General features: G+C 43.4%; 1 protein-coding gene across 13 annotated transcripts in view; it reads right to left on the reverse strand.

Moving 5' to 3' along the window:
• Positions 1 to 16,891, reverse strand: part of LOC119213001 (calcium-activated potassium channel subunit alpha-1a-like) — a 63,772-nt gene extending 46,881 nt beyond the window's left edge. For 4 of the 13 annotated variants that reach the window (XM_062560139.1, XM_037463970.2, XM_037463968.2 and 1 more), the window contains exons 1-2: positions 16,474 to 16,889; positions 8,107 to 8,247 (exon numbers count right to left, since the gene is read on the reverse strand). In XM_062560139.1, coding sequence (XP_062416123.1) covers positions 8,107 to 8,247; positions 16,474 to 16,704 — 372 coding nt within the window. In that variant the 5' untranslated portion in view covers positions 16,705 to 16,889. Of the gene's footprint in view, positions 1 to 8,106; positions 8,248 to 16,473 lie in introns of all 13 variants that reach the window. The other 9 variants (XM_037463967.2, XM_037463965.2, XM_037463966.2 and 6 more) reach the window with 6 other exon arrangements.
• Positions 16,892 to 17,241: the final 350 nt, after the last annotated feature.

Genomic DNA, 17,241 nt, shown 5'->3' on the forward strand with positions numbered 1-17,241 from the left:
ACCTAACTCAGAAATATCCTTTTTAAATGACCAAGTACACCTGGTTTTATGTATATGTCCCCTAGCCTTTAGTGCAGGAAGCCTGGTAGGAAAACGAGTGTTACAAGCATCACACTCCAGAGAATGGACGGGCCTGCAGGGGCTCTAAAGCCACTCACGCTTCCTGATTCACTCCTTTACCCAACATCAACACACACCTCTAATGAGCGCTGCTCAGTGCACTGGAGTAACAGGCTGCTGCTGGTTTCCACTGGTAACCCAAGAGTTCAGAGGTCTGTAAAGCCATGATCCGGTTTTTTTTAAAGCCTTGTTTTCAGGGACAGAACGCGTCTGCTAAAGCATAGGTTTGTTATGCATTTGATGACAGTAAAGTGGAGAATGACCGCAGTGAGTCACAGGGTCCTGCAGAGGAGGCCGGACGTGTGCAGCGGCCTCACCCTTAAACTGTTTGTACGACATTGTGATGAGCCGAGCAGCTTTTTATGTTTAGAGGAATAACCCCCCAATTAGGGCATGCTCGCCGAGTATGTTTGGATTCTCTTGTTCAAACATTTCGTCTTCCACTAACAAGAAAAAAAAACAAGCCAAAAGAGCAAGAAGGGGGGCAAAGGGGTTATTGAGTAACTAAGTGAAAAATTCAAACTACAACATCCTATTTCTTTTCAAAATGTTTGGATCTAAAGACAGGCAGCGTGACAAAACAGTTCTGCCTCCAAACAGGACAGCTCAATTCTACAGAAGACCAAACATGCATACTTCAGCAGCACTGCTTTTGACACAAAATACAGTAATAATATATTTTCAATAGAGCTAAAGCAGCGATGACAGCAGCTTTATATTTGTTTTCTGACCATTAGGGACAGAAAAAAAACAACAATAAGGGAATATGAACTCTTAGAAAGGGGATCCTCCTTTAAACGCTTGGCAGCTACAAAGAGGTGCTCGGCTTGTGTTTCATGTCATATAGGTTGCAATGTAACTATACGCAACCCAAAACCTGAAGCTCTTTCACAGTGAGCAATGAAGACATCCCCCTCAGAGCTGTGACAACAACGCTATATCCATGAAACATTTTTAGGTCAAGCCCACAGGAATGTCTCGCTCGATGAAGTCTATTCAGGATACAGTTTGAAATATATTTCATACGACAGGATTAATAAAAAAAAAAGTACTTTCATTAGACAACAGCGGTATCTTCTCATTTATTATGAACTAGACTTAGGTGTACAGTGTGCGTTGTTCAGCTACCAAAATACTCACGATCAAAACGTGGGGGATAAAACCTCAAATCCGATGGTGGGTAAGCCACGATTTAAGCCATCCTGGAAGCAGCCCAACCAGTTTTACAGTGAGGCGCAAACAGCTTGGGAAGGGAGGGGCCCGGCTGGGTCTCCTCGCTGTCTGTCTCAGCTGAAATTGTGTCTCAAAATTGTGAAAGCAAGAGAAAGACACAAACAAATAGACAACAACTAATAGACATAAATAGACACTTTTGTTTAAGAAAAAAAAAAACTTCTGTGATGTCTATCGGTGGGCTTGAAGTGAGCTGATTGGAGCACAATGATGACTCACCGCTCAGGCACGTTTTGAGGGTGGAGGGGTTCGAACAGAGAAACCCCTCCTTGCACTAACAATGGAAACGGAAATTTCAATCCTGGGTGAAAATGTAAAATTCTGCTCCCTTGAAGCTGGACATTAATGTAACTGTGGGAGCTGCAAGTCATTTTTAAGGATGGCGGGGACATTTTGGTAAGTAGTGAAAAAAAACAGTTGAGGATTTCTTATTGTAATACACCCCGTGATTTGGATTTCTGGAGCAGGGAAAGATGTTATCGCAAATCTCTCACATTTTTTCCTGCTCTCTGAATATGACGCTGCTCCACAAAGCTAATTATACTCGCCATTGTTTGTGCCAAATGGGATCCCGCTAAAAAAAAAATGGGTCTGCCAAAAAGAGAACTTCCAAATTAGTAAAGGCTCATCTCCCCACTACCACATTCTTTATTAGAATTGGGCTGGATGAATTCAGCCATATAATCTTTAAGATTTCTAACCTTAAATGTTTGGATCACTTGGAAAGAGCAGATTCATCAGCAAAAAGCTGACCGCCACAGTTAATGAGGACCTTTTGGGCAAATTTACAGCTCAGAAAAATGATCCTGTTCATATGGAATGAAAAGAAAAATTGAAAGGAAAATGCAAATGAGCAGCTAATTATGCACCAGGGTCTGAAAAAGTTTTTTTCTAAAAGACAGCGCTGTGAAGCTGCTTTGGCACAGTGGCAGAGGTGGGATCAAGTCACTGTTAGGCAAGTCACAAGCAAGTCTCAAGTCATTGCCCTCGAGTCCCGAGTCAAGTCGAGTCAAAGACGAAGCAAGTCCCAAGTCGAGTCACAAGTCTAAGCCAACAAGTCTCAAGTCGAGTCACAAGTCGTACCATTTCAGTTTCGAGTCATTTCGAGTCATTTTATTATAGTGGGGACGGGGAACCCTGGGTGATGGTGCGCTGCCTCACAGACCTAGACTACGAAGGGAAGGGTAATGGTGGATCGACTGTGACTGTGTTATAGTACTGTAACGCTCACCCCAATGCTGCAGCGTAAATAAGGAGGCGATGACTGGCTTGCAACTCCGCTGCATTTATTTATATAAAACAACTCAACTTCGGTCACTGTTGGCCGTCACCACGCCGAACGAACACTTCCGCATACACGGCCCCCCAAAACTCGGGTTGTCTCGCGTAACTACAGCTGGTAACGGAGCATAACGTGAACACATGCAACATCTGCATAACTGATTAACTAATAACTTTAACTCAGCTCATTACACTACTTTAAAACGGACGTTGACATAATGTTGGCGAGGATTTCCATCGGAGTCTGAATCCGGGTTCAAAAATCCCGATTTTTGTAACCATTAACGAGCTGTCTCGTTGATACGGTCAAATGGACTGCAGTGATTGGATGTTGTGCAGGCAGCGCGCGCTCTCTGCATACAGGTGGCGCACATTTTTTTGACAGATGCAGATAAACAGAGCGGCGCGGTGGTGTGAAAATGTTTTCCCCCAGTTTTCATGGGAAGTAGCAAGTCTTCTCGAGTCAAAAGGCTCGAGTCCAAGTCAAGTCACGAGTCATCGGTGTTCAAGTCCAAGTCGAGTTGCAAGTCTTTGTACGTTTTGCCGAGTCGAGTCTCAAGTCATCAAATTCATGACTCGAGTCTGACTCGAGTCCAAGTCACATGACTCGAGTCCACACCTCTGCACAGTGGTGCTTTACAATGTTAGCCATGTTCACAGTCTTAGTTTAGTGTGTTAGCATTTGCTAATTGGCACCAACGTCAGTTCATCTAGTTTATGATCCATAGTATCAAAAAAGAATATCCAACTTTGACAGGATGATTCGTGGCTGGCTCACCATAATAAGAAAAACCTATTCCCTTTTAAGGAAAAACTGCAAAACATGTTCATTCATTTTGTGTGTAAGTGGGTCTATATGTTTCAATGTTTTAACTGTAGGGTAGAATATATGTATATGCAGTTTTAATACAAATAAATGTCGACCTGTGATTCTCTGTTGTTTTTTGTAAGATAAAAGAAAAGACATATTCTTACTGCGCTCGGTTTCATTAGACTTCATTAGCTCATTAAACTCAATCATGGACTGAGAAGACTTAATAAGGTGTTCTTTGGTTCAACCTGGTACAACAAAAGCAGCTGAATAACTTGAGCTTCACATGGCATTGTTTCCCCCTGCGAGGCCCGGACAAAAACCGGCCCGGCAGCTGCTGCCACCCCAAAATAGCGGCAGCCTCGGAGGCGGGCGGAGGGCTGAGTGACGCTCCCGCGTTGTTCACTCGGCGAGAGCAACACACGATCCCCGCCGGCACCAACGTCCACAGGTGGCCTGTGGCCTCGTGTCCTTGGCACGTCGGTAGAATATCTGCCACGTGCATAAAAAAAAAAACGACGTCACTCTTTGAAGCCGTGAGTCGATCGGCGTTGTCGCGAAATCTCTCTTATTTTACGATTTCATCAGTCAAAGAGCTTCTCCGTGTAGTGGCGCGAATGCCGCGGCTCGGAGGAGGAGGAGACTTTATCCTCCTGCTGGAAGTACCCTTCCGGCCCACCTATAATTACATTCAGAGCTCCTGGCTCTCCTGGTGCTGCTGCCGGAGGACATCAAATCCAGACGGCGGTCCAGACAAAAGCGACTCGTTCACCCTTTCATCCGGCAGGACATCCTCCACATGTTTGGCCCCCCCGGGGCGACTCGTAATCTGCGCCACTTTTTGTCTGGCAGATGGTAATGATTACCAAGAAGTGGCTGAAGAGGCCTTTTGAACCGCTAATGGTTCAGGACGGGCCGAAAAAGAAAGTGTTCCACTAGATGTCTGATCTTTCTCCAATAGCTCCCCACACACCTGGCTTCTTCTCAAAGTTGCAATTCGGGCAAACCAAGAATACAAATGTTAGTTTTATAAATCAGTAGACGTTATACTTAAAGGGTTCGCAGTTGTATTAAGAACCGCCAATGAATCTGCATGGGAATTAATTATTTAGTGGGAATTATTTGTGTTCTTAGAAAAGATGTATGGTCTTCTAATTGTCCTTACTTATCCTGACTTGAGACCGGGAGAGACTGCGCCAGAACCCTTAAAATAAAGGGAGGTTAAACTGCAGCAAAAAAGCAAAGTTCACTAACCCTAACCCTAACATTAAACAATCGGAGACAATTCAGCCTGACACCCCCCAACTCTGTGCGACTTGTGACGGTGATTGAGGTTGGAGGGGGGCGACGAGTGCAAACTGAATGGTGCCAGAGGGCAGCTCTGTGCTTCCATTAATAGAAAACCGTTCTCTGCCCAGAATAATAGCTTTGCAACATCCCAGCCTCCCCCCAACCGGGCTCACGTGTGCTAAAATGTCACTCAGAGAGATCCCACCATTTAAGAAATATTGCCCAGAATACGCTAACCTCAGACTCCGTCACCTCAACAATGTCTCAACAATTGCATTCCCAAGGGAAGCGCGACTGAACAGGAAATAGACGCGTGATATTACAGGAGGCCCGCTGAGTTTGTAGGCACAAGCTGCAGCCACCTGTTCAACCCCCAGAGCGAGTTGGGTTTGTTTTGACGAGAGCAAACAGTGATGTGATGACAATCTTGATAAATAGCACTGACGATCTTGTATGATGCAATAGAGACTGCTGGGGGAGGGGGAACGCAATAATGCACAAAGTGACAGATGGGATCCTCGCGTGTCCCCAATCTGAAGGGAAACCATGTCCCTGCATTCAGCTGATCGGAAATTAGAGAAGGATCCCAAGGACTCCGCTTTTCCTGCTTCATGTCGGGAGATGAGCGCCGATCTCCAGCGGATAAACCTTCACAGGCTTAAAGGTCATCAGCACGAGCCCTCCCAGCTAATCAAATAGCCCCGAAGGCGAGGTTTGATCTTTTACAATCTGCCGAGATGCGAGGCCAGCCAGGCAAGCGAACAACTGGCCTCCGGGCCTTCCACAGCGGAGACTGCACCTGTTTGTCACTCAACGTTCACGGCCAGAGGCAGGCGGCTCAATGTGGAGCAGGGATGACATTTGGCTGAAGCGTGCCGTGCGCCAATTGCTGAGCTTAATACTGAAAGGTCAGATTAGAGAAAAGAGATTATGAAAGCATAAACCTCTGCACTTTAAACATTTAAGAGCTTCTCAAACTTTGTTGCAGAGATTGTTCGAAGAGCTCTTTGTTTCATGTTTATTCGGCTCTCCGTTAGTATAAAGTTAACTTCTCTTCTTGGGGTAATTAACAAGCATTTATCAGAAATGTAAGATTTATGATTGTTAGATATATTTCGAATTTAGTCCTTTGCGTTTTGTCACCACAGTGTTACTTTGTAAGGTTCAACTGGTGAATGAGCACCAGTAAAAAAGCATCCTAAAACAAATGTAAGTAGCTTTAATTTTTCTCCCTTTAATCATCATTGTGAACTGAGAAGAGATACTGTAGATAACTGAGTATGATGAGTATGCAGACATCAAACAATGTCTGCTTGACTGATCCTACATCACAATTGCCCGATATTGCAGGCATCCTGGAGCTGAGCTCAGTTTTTTTGCATAATCCATGTCGGAATTTCCATTGCCTGCATCCACATTCACTCTTGATAATGTAAGCAAGTTTAATTGGACAAAATAATTAGAGAACTCACATTTCGCTTGGATTCACATGAGAATAACCGAGTCGATGGAATTTTCTACTCCTCAGTATAAAAAAAGGGAAATTAAAATACTGCGCTTAACTAAAAAGGTGCAAGTTTTAAAACAGGTGCACAATAAACCCCTGGAGTAAAAATCAGTTTCACCATATCTCAAGAGCAAACAGGCTGCTTGCTAAAATGTTTTTAAAGACAACAACAACGTGGGTGAGGATGTGGGAATAGCAGCACCAGCACCCCCCCCCCCCCCCCCCCCCACACACACACACACACACACACACACACACCCCATTAAAATGCATGCCATACTCTTTGGTAAAGGCCTGGGAATAGGCTTTAATGTGCCCCCTCAACAGGCTGACATAGAAAACACACATCTGCCGTGTTGCTGCAGTTGCCATGGTTACAGACCAGAGCTCGCTGCACAGTTGTGTGTCAAGCCATCATTGAGACAGGGCACTTGAGCTGCATGCACGCGTGCAAACACGCATGTAAACCGAAGGGAGTGCCGGTCGTTCAAAGGAAAAAAACAAGGAACTCAGGACGGCAGTCAAGCTAATGTCACGCTTCGGCTAGCAGTGTGTCGCTGTCACCGTTAACCATCACTAGCATCTATGCGCCTCACCGACTAAGCGACGATGCCGTGGGGAGAACCTGAGTCATCACAGTTTCATGTGACATTTGTAGGAAGAAGATGAAGAAAATGGGTTGTTTTTAGCCCAAATAGGGAGTTGTTCCATTCGCGGTATTAATCACCTCCTTGCAGAAACCTACGGCTACAAACATCATCGCAACAACAACAACAAATGCTTCACTCCGCTGTGTTTTAAAAGGTAACGTAAACCAAAAGCAGGAACATTATCAGACATGACGTGATGCACAGTTTATGGGTAAAGCACGTACTTTAAAAATGTAAGCGTTTGTCACAGTAGGAGACCTTTTAAATGAATCATTTTTGTTTACAACAACTGCAGCCACCACACCCCCTCCCCAACACACAAGTAATAAGTTAATATTCCAAATCAAACCATTATGATTGAGTGTGCATCCATGATTAACAACCTGCATGCATGCACCGATGCTGCGCCACATATAGTGGGACGGGTGAAAGTGGGATCAGCCCCAAGCACTGCGGCAAGCCTTGGCATGGCGCTCCCACTCATGCCATTTCATTCCATCGCTCCTCAAACCCACTGTTGTATTTTCAAGCACTTGCATCCAAATCGTGAAACCCTCTTGTGAAATAAAGAGAGGAAAAAAGAATAAAATGCAGCAGAAATGCTGAAAGTGTCCTTGACCAGACCACGTCCCAGCCGACAGCACGAAAGAGGACGTAATAACATGTGGTCCAAGAGGCACGAGTTCTCCACACGACACTGTCAACAGACACACCGGGTGCCATGGCAACCACCCCGAGCTGGCCGAATGCAATTGGTAAACTGTACATGTCCCTCCTTCTGTTCTTCTGGATCTGTTTCTCTCTGCTATCGGAGGGCATTATGGGTGTTTGACCTTAATACACTTTAAATCTCTCATCTATTTCCCCTGGCTTTGTTTTGATGGGTCATCCTCTCTGTCTAAGAGACGAGCCACCGCGATATGCACTTCAAAACGGTGTATTTGTGCATCAGACGAGCAGAAATAAATAACATGGTAATTTAAGCGAGTGTGGTTAGAGCTCATCCTGCGGCCTGTATCAAAAGACGGGCGTTTCACCACATTCTTTTATTGACAAATACATGAGGGAGCCCCTTCGTTTCATGAGAAATCAGGACCGGCTGTCACGCTTCATCCCGCTCACGTCTTAACCGATGGCCCGCTACACGTAGGCTCAAGTAGCTCGAGATGTCAATCAAAGATTAAGCCAAGGATGATGACCAAGTGTGAACTCACCAGGACTCTTCCCGTCAGCGTCTGAGCGGATATCATGACTCCAGCCCAGTCTTTGACCGAGGTCATCCAGCCCACCTCGCTGGCCGCCGGGTCGTCCTTGTCGGTGCGCTTGATGCCATCGACCGTGATGATCCGATGGACCTGCGAAGAAAAAAGTAGAAGGTAAACAGTGAAACATTTCAAGGTATATAAAAAAAAAGAAAGACAAGAGCTTCTTCCTATTAGTTTAAAATCCCCACAATGTTGGCACACATGTGGGCAATTATATTATTGTTAGTAAAGACTGTTACTACTGATAATTTTCTTGTATAGGAGTATTGAGTATTTAACCTGGAAATATATTATTTTTATATTTTTGGAAAATGGTGAATGAAACTTAAAAAAGATAGATGATTGTGGGGGATTGAGAGCGCAACATTATAAATGGTCACTTTATATATAGTATCAAAAAGACATTGATTAGACCAGCACGAACAAAAAAAAAACCACTTTGTTAAAAGAAAGTAACACTTATTTTATTGTGTTTGATTGACACAAAAAAACAACATGAATATGACTGCTCAACTTGTTAAAAAAAACCACCACTTTGAAATCATTTATGCACCGTTCTCATTTTAGTGACCAGGCTCTTGGTTCCCAAAGTAAACCTACGAACATGCATGCACACATGCATACAGAAAACATACAGAGTGAGAGCAGCAGAGAGACTCCAGGAGTGTAACCATGGCAGCCGCTGAGCTCCTGGTGTTTCTGCTCCACTGAGTGGGCTGCCTGCCTGTCTGTCTGTCTGTCTGTCTGTCTCTCCACCCGTCTGTCTGTCTGTCTGTCTGCTGGGACGGGCATGATTCACAGAGCAGGAAATCGAGACAGGATGCAGAGGTTAGCCATGCTCCCTGATGAAACACCCCCTGCCTTAAGGCTAACTCAACTCAGACGCGTTACCCTGTGACATCCTTCTCCTCCTCTGCCTTAATGGTGTCACACATCGCTCTCTGTGGGCCTTTCCACCTGCAGCTCTGCTCATCATGTGGGATTAGTTGATGCACTTTGTGTAGTTAGAGGGGGGGGGGGAAGTGACCGTTCAGTTAAAGTGTTCTTGGTTGCCTAAATTATAGTAGATTTGTCCTTGAAAAAGGTGGTAAAAAAAAGGGATGATTTAACGTAATCATCTCCTTAATCTAAAACTGTACTTCAATAAAGTTTCAAAATCTTTGATCAAATCAAATGTAAGGAAATTGAGAGAAAGGTGAAAGGCTACGAATAAAAAAAGTGTGATGTGCAAATTTTTGAAGCACCACAAGCGTTTAGAAAACACTTGTGGAAAGAAATTTGAAAACAATGACGTAGAAACCCATGAGGGCTTCTTGAAAGGGTCTCAGCGTTCACGCCCCTAAACCCAGAGCCTTTCCCAGAGGAAAACAACGATCACAACCGATTACAGCCATTGTCGACCTTGTTGTCTTTACTAGCAGCAGCTGTCGGCATTTGATAATTCTACTACGGTCACATGTGCAAGAAGCAGCTGTTAATGGAGCGATTACTGAATCCAGCGGTGTTATAAGCCCAAAGGCCGGAAATCTCAAGTTGCGTTTCTTTGACGAGGGTGAAAAATGTAGGACTTTTCTTGTCAATGCTTACTTTGTCCCTGCACATTTATTGTGAGGTCCACACAGACATTGTAAAAGAACAAAACGTATATATGTACTTCTTGGCCCGTCTAGTAAACTTAAATTTGATGTGTGAGGGTGACAGTGAAACCTTGAGTTAGAAAAATAAAGCTAAAACTTGACAAAATGTGTCTGATTAGGTATATTAAATAATAACACCTTAAGTATGAAGCAATAGATTTCAATCTGAAAGTCTACTATAATCTTATTTTCTGTAACGGAGCAAGCAATCTATTTCCTGTTTACACCTGCAGGCCCATACCCTTGGTTTTTATTGTGGATGGAGCCATGGAATAATCTACTAAGCAACGTATGTTAGACATTAAAAATCTTGAAGAGCTAAAATGTGTCCCAAAAAAATGAAAATATTGCAACTTTTCCCCTTTTAATTAAAAACTTGGTTTCAGCAGGGTATTCAACAATTGCGCCCGACCACACGCCGCATATTAACCTCTCCATCATTATTACGAAAAAGCTGGCCACACTAAGTAATTCAATCATGTTAAAAGCCATTAGTCAGAGACAAGCAGGACCACCAGGCGACCATATTTCACTTTCTGCAGGCGGAGCCCTGCAGCACTAACCTGATAACACTATAACAAACTGTCCAGCTCACTCAGTAGCCAACGAGACACAGGGAGGGAAATTCTGTGAAACTGCGATTTGGAAATCAGAGGCAACCGGTAACAGCTGTTTCCAGGCCATTTTCCCAATGTCCCTGCTTCACAATTGCACTCAGTTGTCATGGGGGTGTAGCGTCTTTTGCTTTAATAAATGGGGCAAAGCAAGCACGTCTGCAGTAGTTATTTTACAGGGTGAACGAAACCACGGAGACTTCCCAAAGCCACATCAGTCATTCATTTGAAAAGAAAAAAACTCATTAAGCAAGTCATGAAACAGAGCCTCTGGGAAATTTAAGTTATCTCTCTCTCTTTTGAATCCCCTTAAGGAGCACAGGGGGAGGGGCTGGGACCACAGGTCAGAGACATGGAACATGGAAACCGCATGTTGTGAGCTTGTTGGAAGTGCGTTGAAAGAACATTAAAAAAGGTATTGGCATTGTGATAATCCCTCGACAGTCCCTACAATACACAGACACCATACTAAGCATATTACAATTGTCTTAATGAGTGAAAGAAGTCACAGAAGACATTTTGTTATTCTCAATCTTTCTGGGCAGTTGTATGTTAACAATTTGTTCCTTTTTTGGCTTCTAGAAAGTGTTGATAAGTTCATCTGAAACATTATCTACATTTTTAAAAATTTCCACAGTTTGTGCCACAGAATACTACTCGGCTCGTAATGAACACTTTAATGACTGAAATCTCACTTTTCTTATTTGGTAGTTTTGTAGAGGAACTCTCAGGCTTATCTTCATGTCAGCTTGACAAAATACACGGTCAAGTTATGTGTGATTCTTGCCCGTCCCAGAGACAGACAATAAATAAATGAAATCAATTCTTAGTAAGAATACAGAAGATTTAAGAGATTTCTGTTCATTTGAATATGTTCTTGTTCCCAAGAATGAAACGGTGTGTTTTATTTTTATATCAGATCATTGACAATATTGTTGTGTGTAAAAGTAATGTTTAGCGTTTTCTTTAAAAAAAAAAAAAGTGAAAAAAACTTGTAACATCACAATGCAGCCTTCTTCTCTGAACGCAACTCCATGAAAGACTTGACCTGCTTAATTATCTGACGGTGCACTTCCCTGCTTCAATGAATAAAGCGACACAGGCGGTGTTAAGTAGGCCTAATTGGCATCACGCTGCTATCCCCCAGCACTTTAATGACCGCATCTAAAAATGTACACTGAAAACACACTGGCAATGGTATTTTAAAATGCCAGTAGAAGAAGAGATCAAAGATGAACGATTTGTGATTCATAACATGCTTCGCTCCAATTATTCTTTAAAAAATGGTCAAGGCCATCTTAAGGTCACGAAATTCAATGTGGAGATTGAAATAAATGGAATTTTTATATATTTAAATCTAATTATTTCCTGCATGATAGACATTTATTTTGTGTATATAATGTGTATTGATAATCTGATACTGGTAGTTTTAGTACACATCCAGAGGGTTAAACAATCTACCACTGGACCATACCGTAATGAAACAAAAATGAAAGGATACATTTTTAATGTAGCCGCAGACACCAGATAAGAAGATGTGATCATTACACCCACTCAAGCAGTTCATCTCCTCTTTGTCACTTTGATCAATAGCCAGTCTCCAAATATAGGTTTCGCTCTCTCGCCTTAGTCCCCTCGACACAAGAGGTCATTGATCAACATCGCTGGCACATTCTCAGGACCCACCATGAACATCTCTCACACGAAAAAGCTGTTAAATTACAGATTAACATGTGACTCGTGACACAATTTCTGCAAAAGTGAATCAATTATTTAAAATTCATTAATATAAATCAATTGATAATAAATCATGCCTTGAGGAAAGTCTTCTGGAAATATCTGAGTCTCATAACTAATCTACGGCCACTGTGACGTGTGAAGAAAGACTGTTATGTGACTTGACCTCACGACCAAATAATTTGGTCAACATGAACGCAAATATCAGAGAGCAGATCAACTAAGCTTGATGTCATCAGCTCAACTGAGCTTGTTATGTGGAAGCAGAAGCTAAAATTGGGCACGAATAGAAACGTGTTATTATGAATGAATGACTGTTGATGAACATTATAACAACCTTTATTTAAAATAGTTGAAAACAGCAAAACTGTTAAATGCCGCCACGGAAATCTGAGTTAACGGAGTACCTCCACAAACCAGCTAAGTGACTTTTCATTTTCCTGCCAGGTGTCAGAATATAAAAAAATAAATAACAGCACTTCCTGGCAAAAACTTCCTACAAAAACTGGTCTCGCACCATAATCCAGTGCATGTGGGCAGCAGCGGAGCAGGCTCTGGCACCGTCGAGATGTTTAACATTTGTGATAATCGGAGACCTTTTGGATCCCAGATGGTGCAATGACAGCCAAGCTGCAGCATGCTGCTTGCATTATGCAATGGGAGTAGTTAATGCCCATCGAACTAATTACGCAGCCAATCATGAAAGACATAAAGAGGAATATAGCTGCTTTCAAAATAACCCACAGGTCTAAATGGTGCAGCCATTTTTGTTGAAGGACGTAGGTCAAGAATTTGAATAAATGATGCTGCCTCTAAGTGCCCTTTCTTCTGCATTTATACTTGAAAGTACAACCTGTTGAAGCGCTGCTCTTCAGATCAAATTAAATAGACACCAACCGAATCAGACTCTTCTCATTTTAATACAATCCTGCAGCAGAGCACCAGTTTATTTTTCAGAACTATTGCTAGTATTAAAAATAGCCCATGATAGCCGATGTCCCCGATGTTGTTTGACAGCAAAGTGCCACTCAGGTATTCCAATGTTCCGACTCGTAATTACAGCTGTTCGATCATGAGCACTTGTTCATGATTACAATATTCCAGAAGCACTTCAAAGCAGCGCGAGAGTGACTCTCACACTATAGACAGTGATGTGAAGGGCATTAGTTGTGCACCTATTAAACAAGGTAATGGACATGTAAAAATGATGGCCTGTTGTAAAAAGCCAGGCGAATATCTGAAGCTAATTTAAATGCAATAGGTGTTGTTACATTTACCCTAAAAAGTCTTTGGATCTCCAAAGTTATTACATTTCATCCCAAATAACCCTTTTGTTTGTCAAGCAGCTAGGGTGGCTAAAAATATGTGGTGGCGAGGGGCGTCTTTCATTAACTTGAACACACAACACGTCTACCTTTGTCCACTGCCGGCTGTACGGCAGGTGGGTAAATATAGTCACTTCACTCGAGTCGGTGGGTTTCGGCGGAGGGGGTGTGTGAGGGGGGTAGATAGAGCAGGTCCTCTATGAATTTGGGGGATAAATAGGCCACTGGGGGGCGGGGTGGGTGTCGTCATAACTACCCCGTGCCACCAACGTATGATTTCTCAAACCTGCAGCACTTCTCCTGAACACGGATCAAACAAACAATAAAAAAAACGCCACTTCAATGCATCTTTTTCACACTGAGCCTGAAAAAAAAGCTGCCCCAGCATGTCATCCTGTCATCCTCCCATCGAGAGAACGGGGCCAGTTACAACGAACAGTTTCTTTCCTCCACCCAGACAGATAATAGCCGTCGTTCATCAAAGCCTCACAGATGGCGAGTTTCATCGATTTCCATCCGACAGGGAAGGCAGAGCCACGGAGATGGAGGCTAAATCTGAGCGATGCGGGAGCTGTCGCAACAGAACGCGGACAGCGAACGCACCACAGTGGGGGGGGAAAGGGAGGAAACTGATTATCAATTCCCATCTATGAACGATAACAACGTGCACTGAAAGCTCCATGTTTGGGCTGCTAATGACATGCAGAGCGGGAGGGGGGCGGGGAGGTTTTCCTCCAACACAACCTGCTGCATCTCACAGCCGAGACTACTGCATAACTGAGAGAGAGAGGGAGAGAGAGAGAGAGAGAGAGAGACACACTTACTCTTATAACAAAATCCTTTGCTTGCTAGTTGCTTAGCAACAAAAACACCGATTCATATGGCACATACCGTATGCGCCTGACACTGCATTTCTGACACTGTGGAGGAAGGTTGATTCTTTGATGAGAAAAGCAGAAAGCAAGAGACAGGAGTTTTCTAAATAATGTCAGAGGAGCAAAAAAAAAATGTTTAGAATGGGTGGGGAAGATTGGAGGGAAGTGAAAAGATAACCCATCTCTGGTTGACTCCCACAGAGGAGCACAACAGGTTGGTGGAGCTCACAGACGTCTCTTGGCACCATCTGAACAGAAAACACACAATCTGACTGCTCTCCTTTATTCACACATGAACTCCATTGTTCAGCTGTGGACTCTGAAGGTAACAAGCTCGTCCTGAGATGCATTTCTGTCCACGTGCAAATGCAACTGGTGGATTCTATTCAATCTGAAGCTTTCCTTAAAGTCATTCATCTAGCAAAAGAAAAGAGGCTTGATTAATCATTATGTCTGGAATGAATGTGTTAGGTAAAAGGACATCATCTTGGTCTTCGGGGGAAATTTTAAAGAGGATGCGATTACTTAAGTTAACCAAACACCACTGTACAGTACGTGGTCAGCAGTTGCCACTTAATTGTCACCAGATAAAACCAAAGGAGGGGAACGATACAGGTGTCTTCACCAAGCGGTTAGCACCACCTTGCATGCAGCGTTTGCCATGCCTCCTCATCCAGCCTAAGTGATGCATGCACATTGTTAAGGTAAAAGCATATCCTGCTCTGGTATCAGCTGCTTCACCTTCCTACTCAAAAGATACACACTTTAAGATACTGTCAGAGCCCAATGGACACAACACAGAATCTGGAGTGCTTTTTAAAAAACATGTTTATCCTAACATAGGACTGAGGGCGGCCTCGGGCAGATGGTTTCGTAACAATTCTAACCAACAGAAAATCTAGTGGGATTCTGCTCTTAAATATTATGAAAATGAATATCTGGGGATTACACCGGGACATGAGGGTTGGCCTCCCCAGAGGCGCTACGGATGCACACCATCGGTATCAGAATGTGTGCTGGACATTCAGCACTGTGAGACAGCGGAACGGTGTGTCCTCAACGGGCACAACTATTTCGGACTTTTGGAGACGTGTCAAGCAAACGGTTCACTACAAGGTCTCAAAGCTTCAAATAATAATGGCCTCAGATGCATTATGGGAAACTAGGCTATGGGATTAAAAATCCTTTTTGATTTTAATTGCTTTAAACAGTGGTCTTAAATCACAGTTTCTGATGGTTTGTGCTTTTGTCAATGCCATCAAATCGTGGGAGTTCATCCAAATGACGAAACAAAATATGTCTCCAAATAAAGAAAGAGGGGGGTGAATTGGACTTGGTTTGCGATAGTCACAGTATTGGGAATTGTATTTAATACGCAACAGCAACATCAACAGTTTTCACCAATTACTCAATAGAAAAGGTTCATCAGGTCCGTGTATTATGCAGAACAACAAGACTACTGTTTCTAGAAAATACAGCGGGCCAGTTATTGTTTTAAAATAGCTTCTGCAGCACTTTCATGTTTATTCTTTTTGGGTGTCAGTAAATATAAAAAAATCTGTAAAAAAATAAAATAAAATAATAAAAACATACTACTTACACTGTAATGGGTGTATTTGTCAGTTTTGTCGATGCAACCCTTTAAATATTAAATTTGCATTTGGTGCAAAAATAGGTCTTTCAAATAATGCATTCAAATGGTAATGTGGGGCAGAGAACCTGTTTGAATGCATTACATACATATATATAGTTTGTTTAAATCATACTAGTGGAACAAACACAAGGTTGCCCACCAACAAGTGTCAGCTGCAAGTGAAAACCTGCCCAACCCCACTGTCGATGAGCAGTAAAAAGGAACAGTTTTAGAATAACGGTAACCATTTGTTATTCTATGCGCCATTCTGCCGAGAGCAGCATGGTTAATTATTCAAAGTCACATAGCCCACTGTGGTCTCTGTCGATAGAGGCCTTATCTAACGCTGATTTAATTAGGAGCCCATTTCATGAATCACAGCGGACGCATTGTTGCGGCGCGCGCTGGCTGTGGCACAACCCCCCCCCCCCCCCCCCTAAAATAAATAAGTCATTTCATCGGGGTGTGGTGGTTCATGAGGTGCACAGGCGTTACCTTCTTTTTGGCGTTACAGTGGCAGCACACAGTCCACAGATATTTGAGAGTTCTCCACAGGAGGATTATGAAGAGACCACCAAAGAAAGTGACCATGGAGGACGCGAGGAAAGCCCACCACATCCGCTGGCCGTTTTGGTCACAGGGCACATCTGGGGAAAACGGGATGATGACATTCATCTTGGAGATGTGGATGGACGGATCCGAGTTGAATTTATCCCTCTTCGACATTCTCGACCACCGGGTCACCTGCCGGCCACCTCGAAAACAAATCAACTCAAATTGGATTCAGGCGCGTCGGGGACCGCCGGCCAGCGCCCCCTGATGCCCCAGCGGCTCAGCCATGTTAAGTCAACCGCCTTCCGCTCCCCTGCCTGCTCATCTGGCTTCACGAAGCGGCGACGTAAAAGTTGAGTCGACAGCAGTCACGTAGAGCAATACAAAAATAAATATATATTTGTATATATATATATATATATTAGAAAGAAAGAAAAAAAACTTCCTTTTAAAATCAAGATTTCAGTCGCAACTCACGATACGCGTTCGCGGCTGGAATGGCGCGTCATCCGATCAGCGAATCCAAATTTGAAAATTTTCAAAAGGATTAACAAAAAAAAAAAAAAAAAAATCACACGTTTGTGCCAACTCCTCAAAGACTCACGATGTCCCCGACAGTCCCGATGGACAAATCTGTGGACGTGTTATTGTGCTGAAGGGACGCGGCGATAGCGCAGCTTTCAGCGGGTCCGCTCCTTGCGCCCCGCAGCC

Source organism: Pungitius pungitius, chromosome 21 (assembly GCF_949316345.1).
Source record: "Pungitius pungitius chromosome 21, fPunPun2.1, whole genome shotgun sequence".
NCBI lineage: Eukaryota > Metazoa > Chordata > Actinopteri > Perciformes > Gasterosteidae > Pungitius > Pungitius pungitius.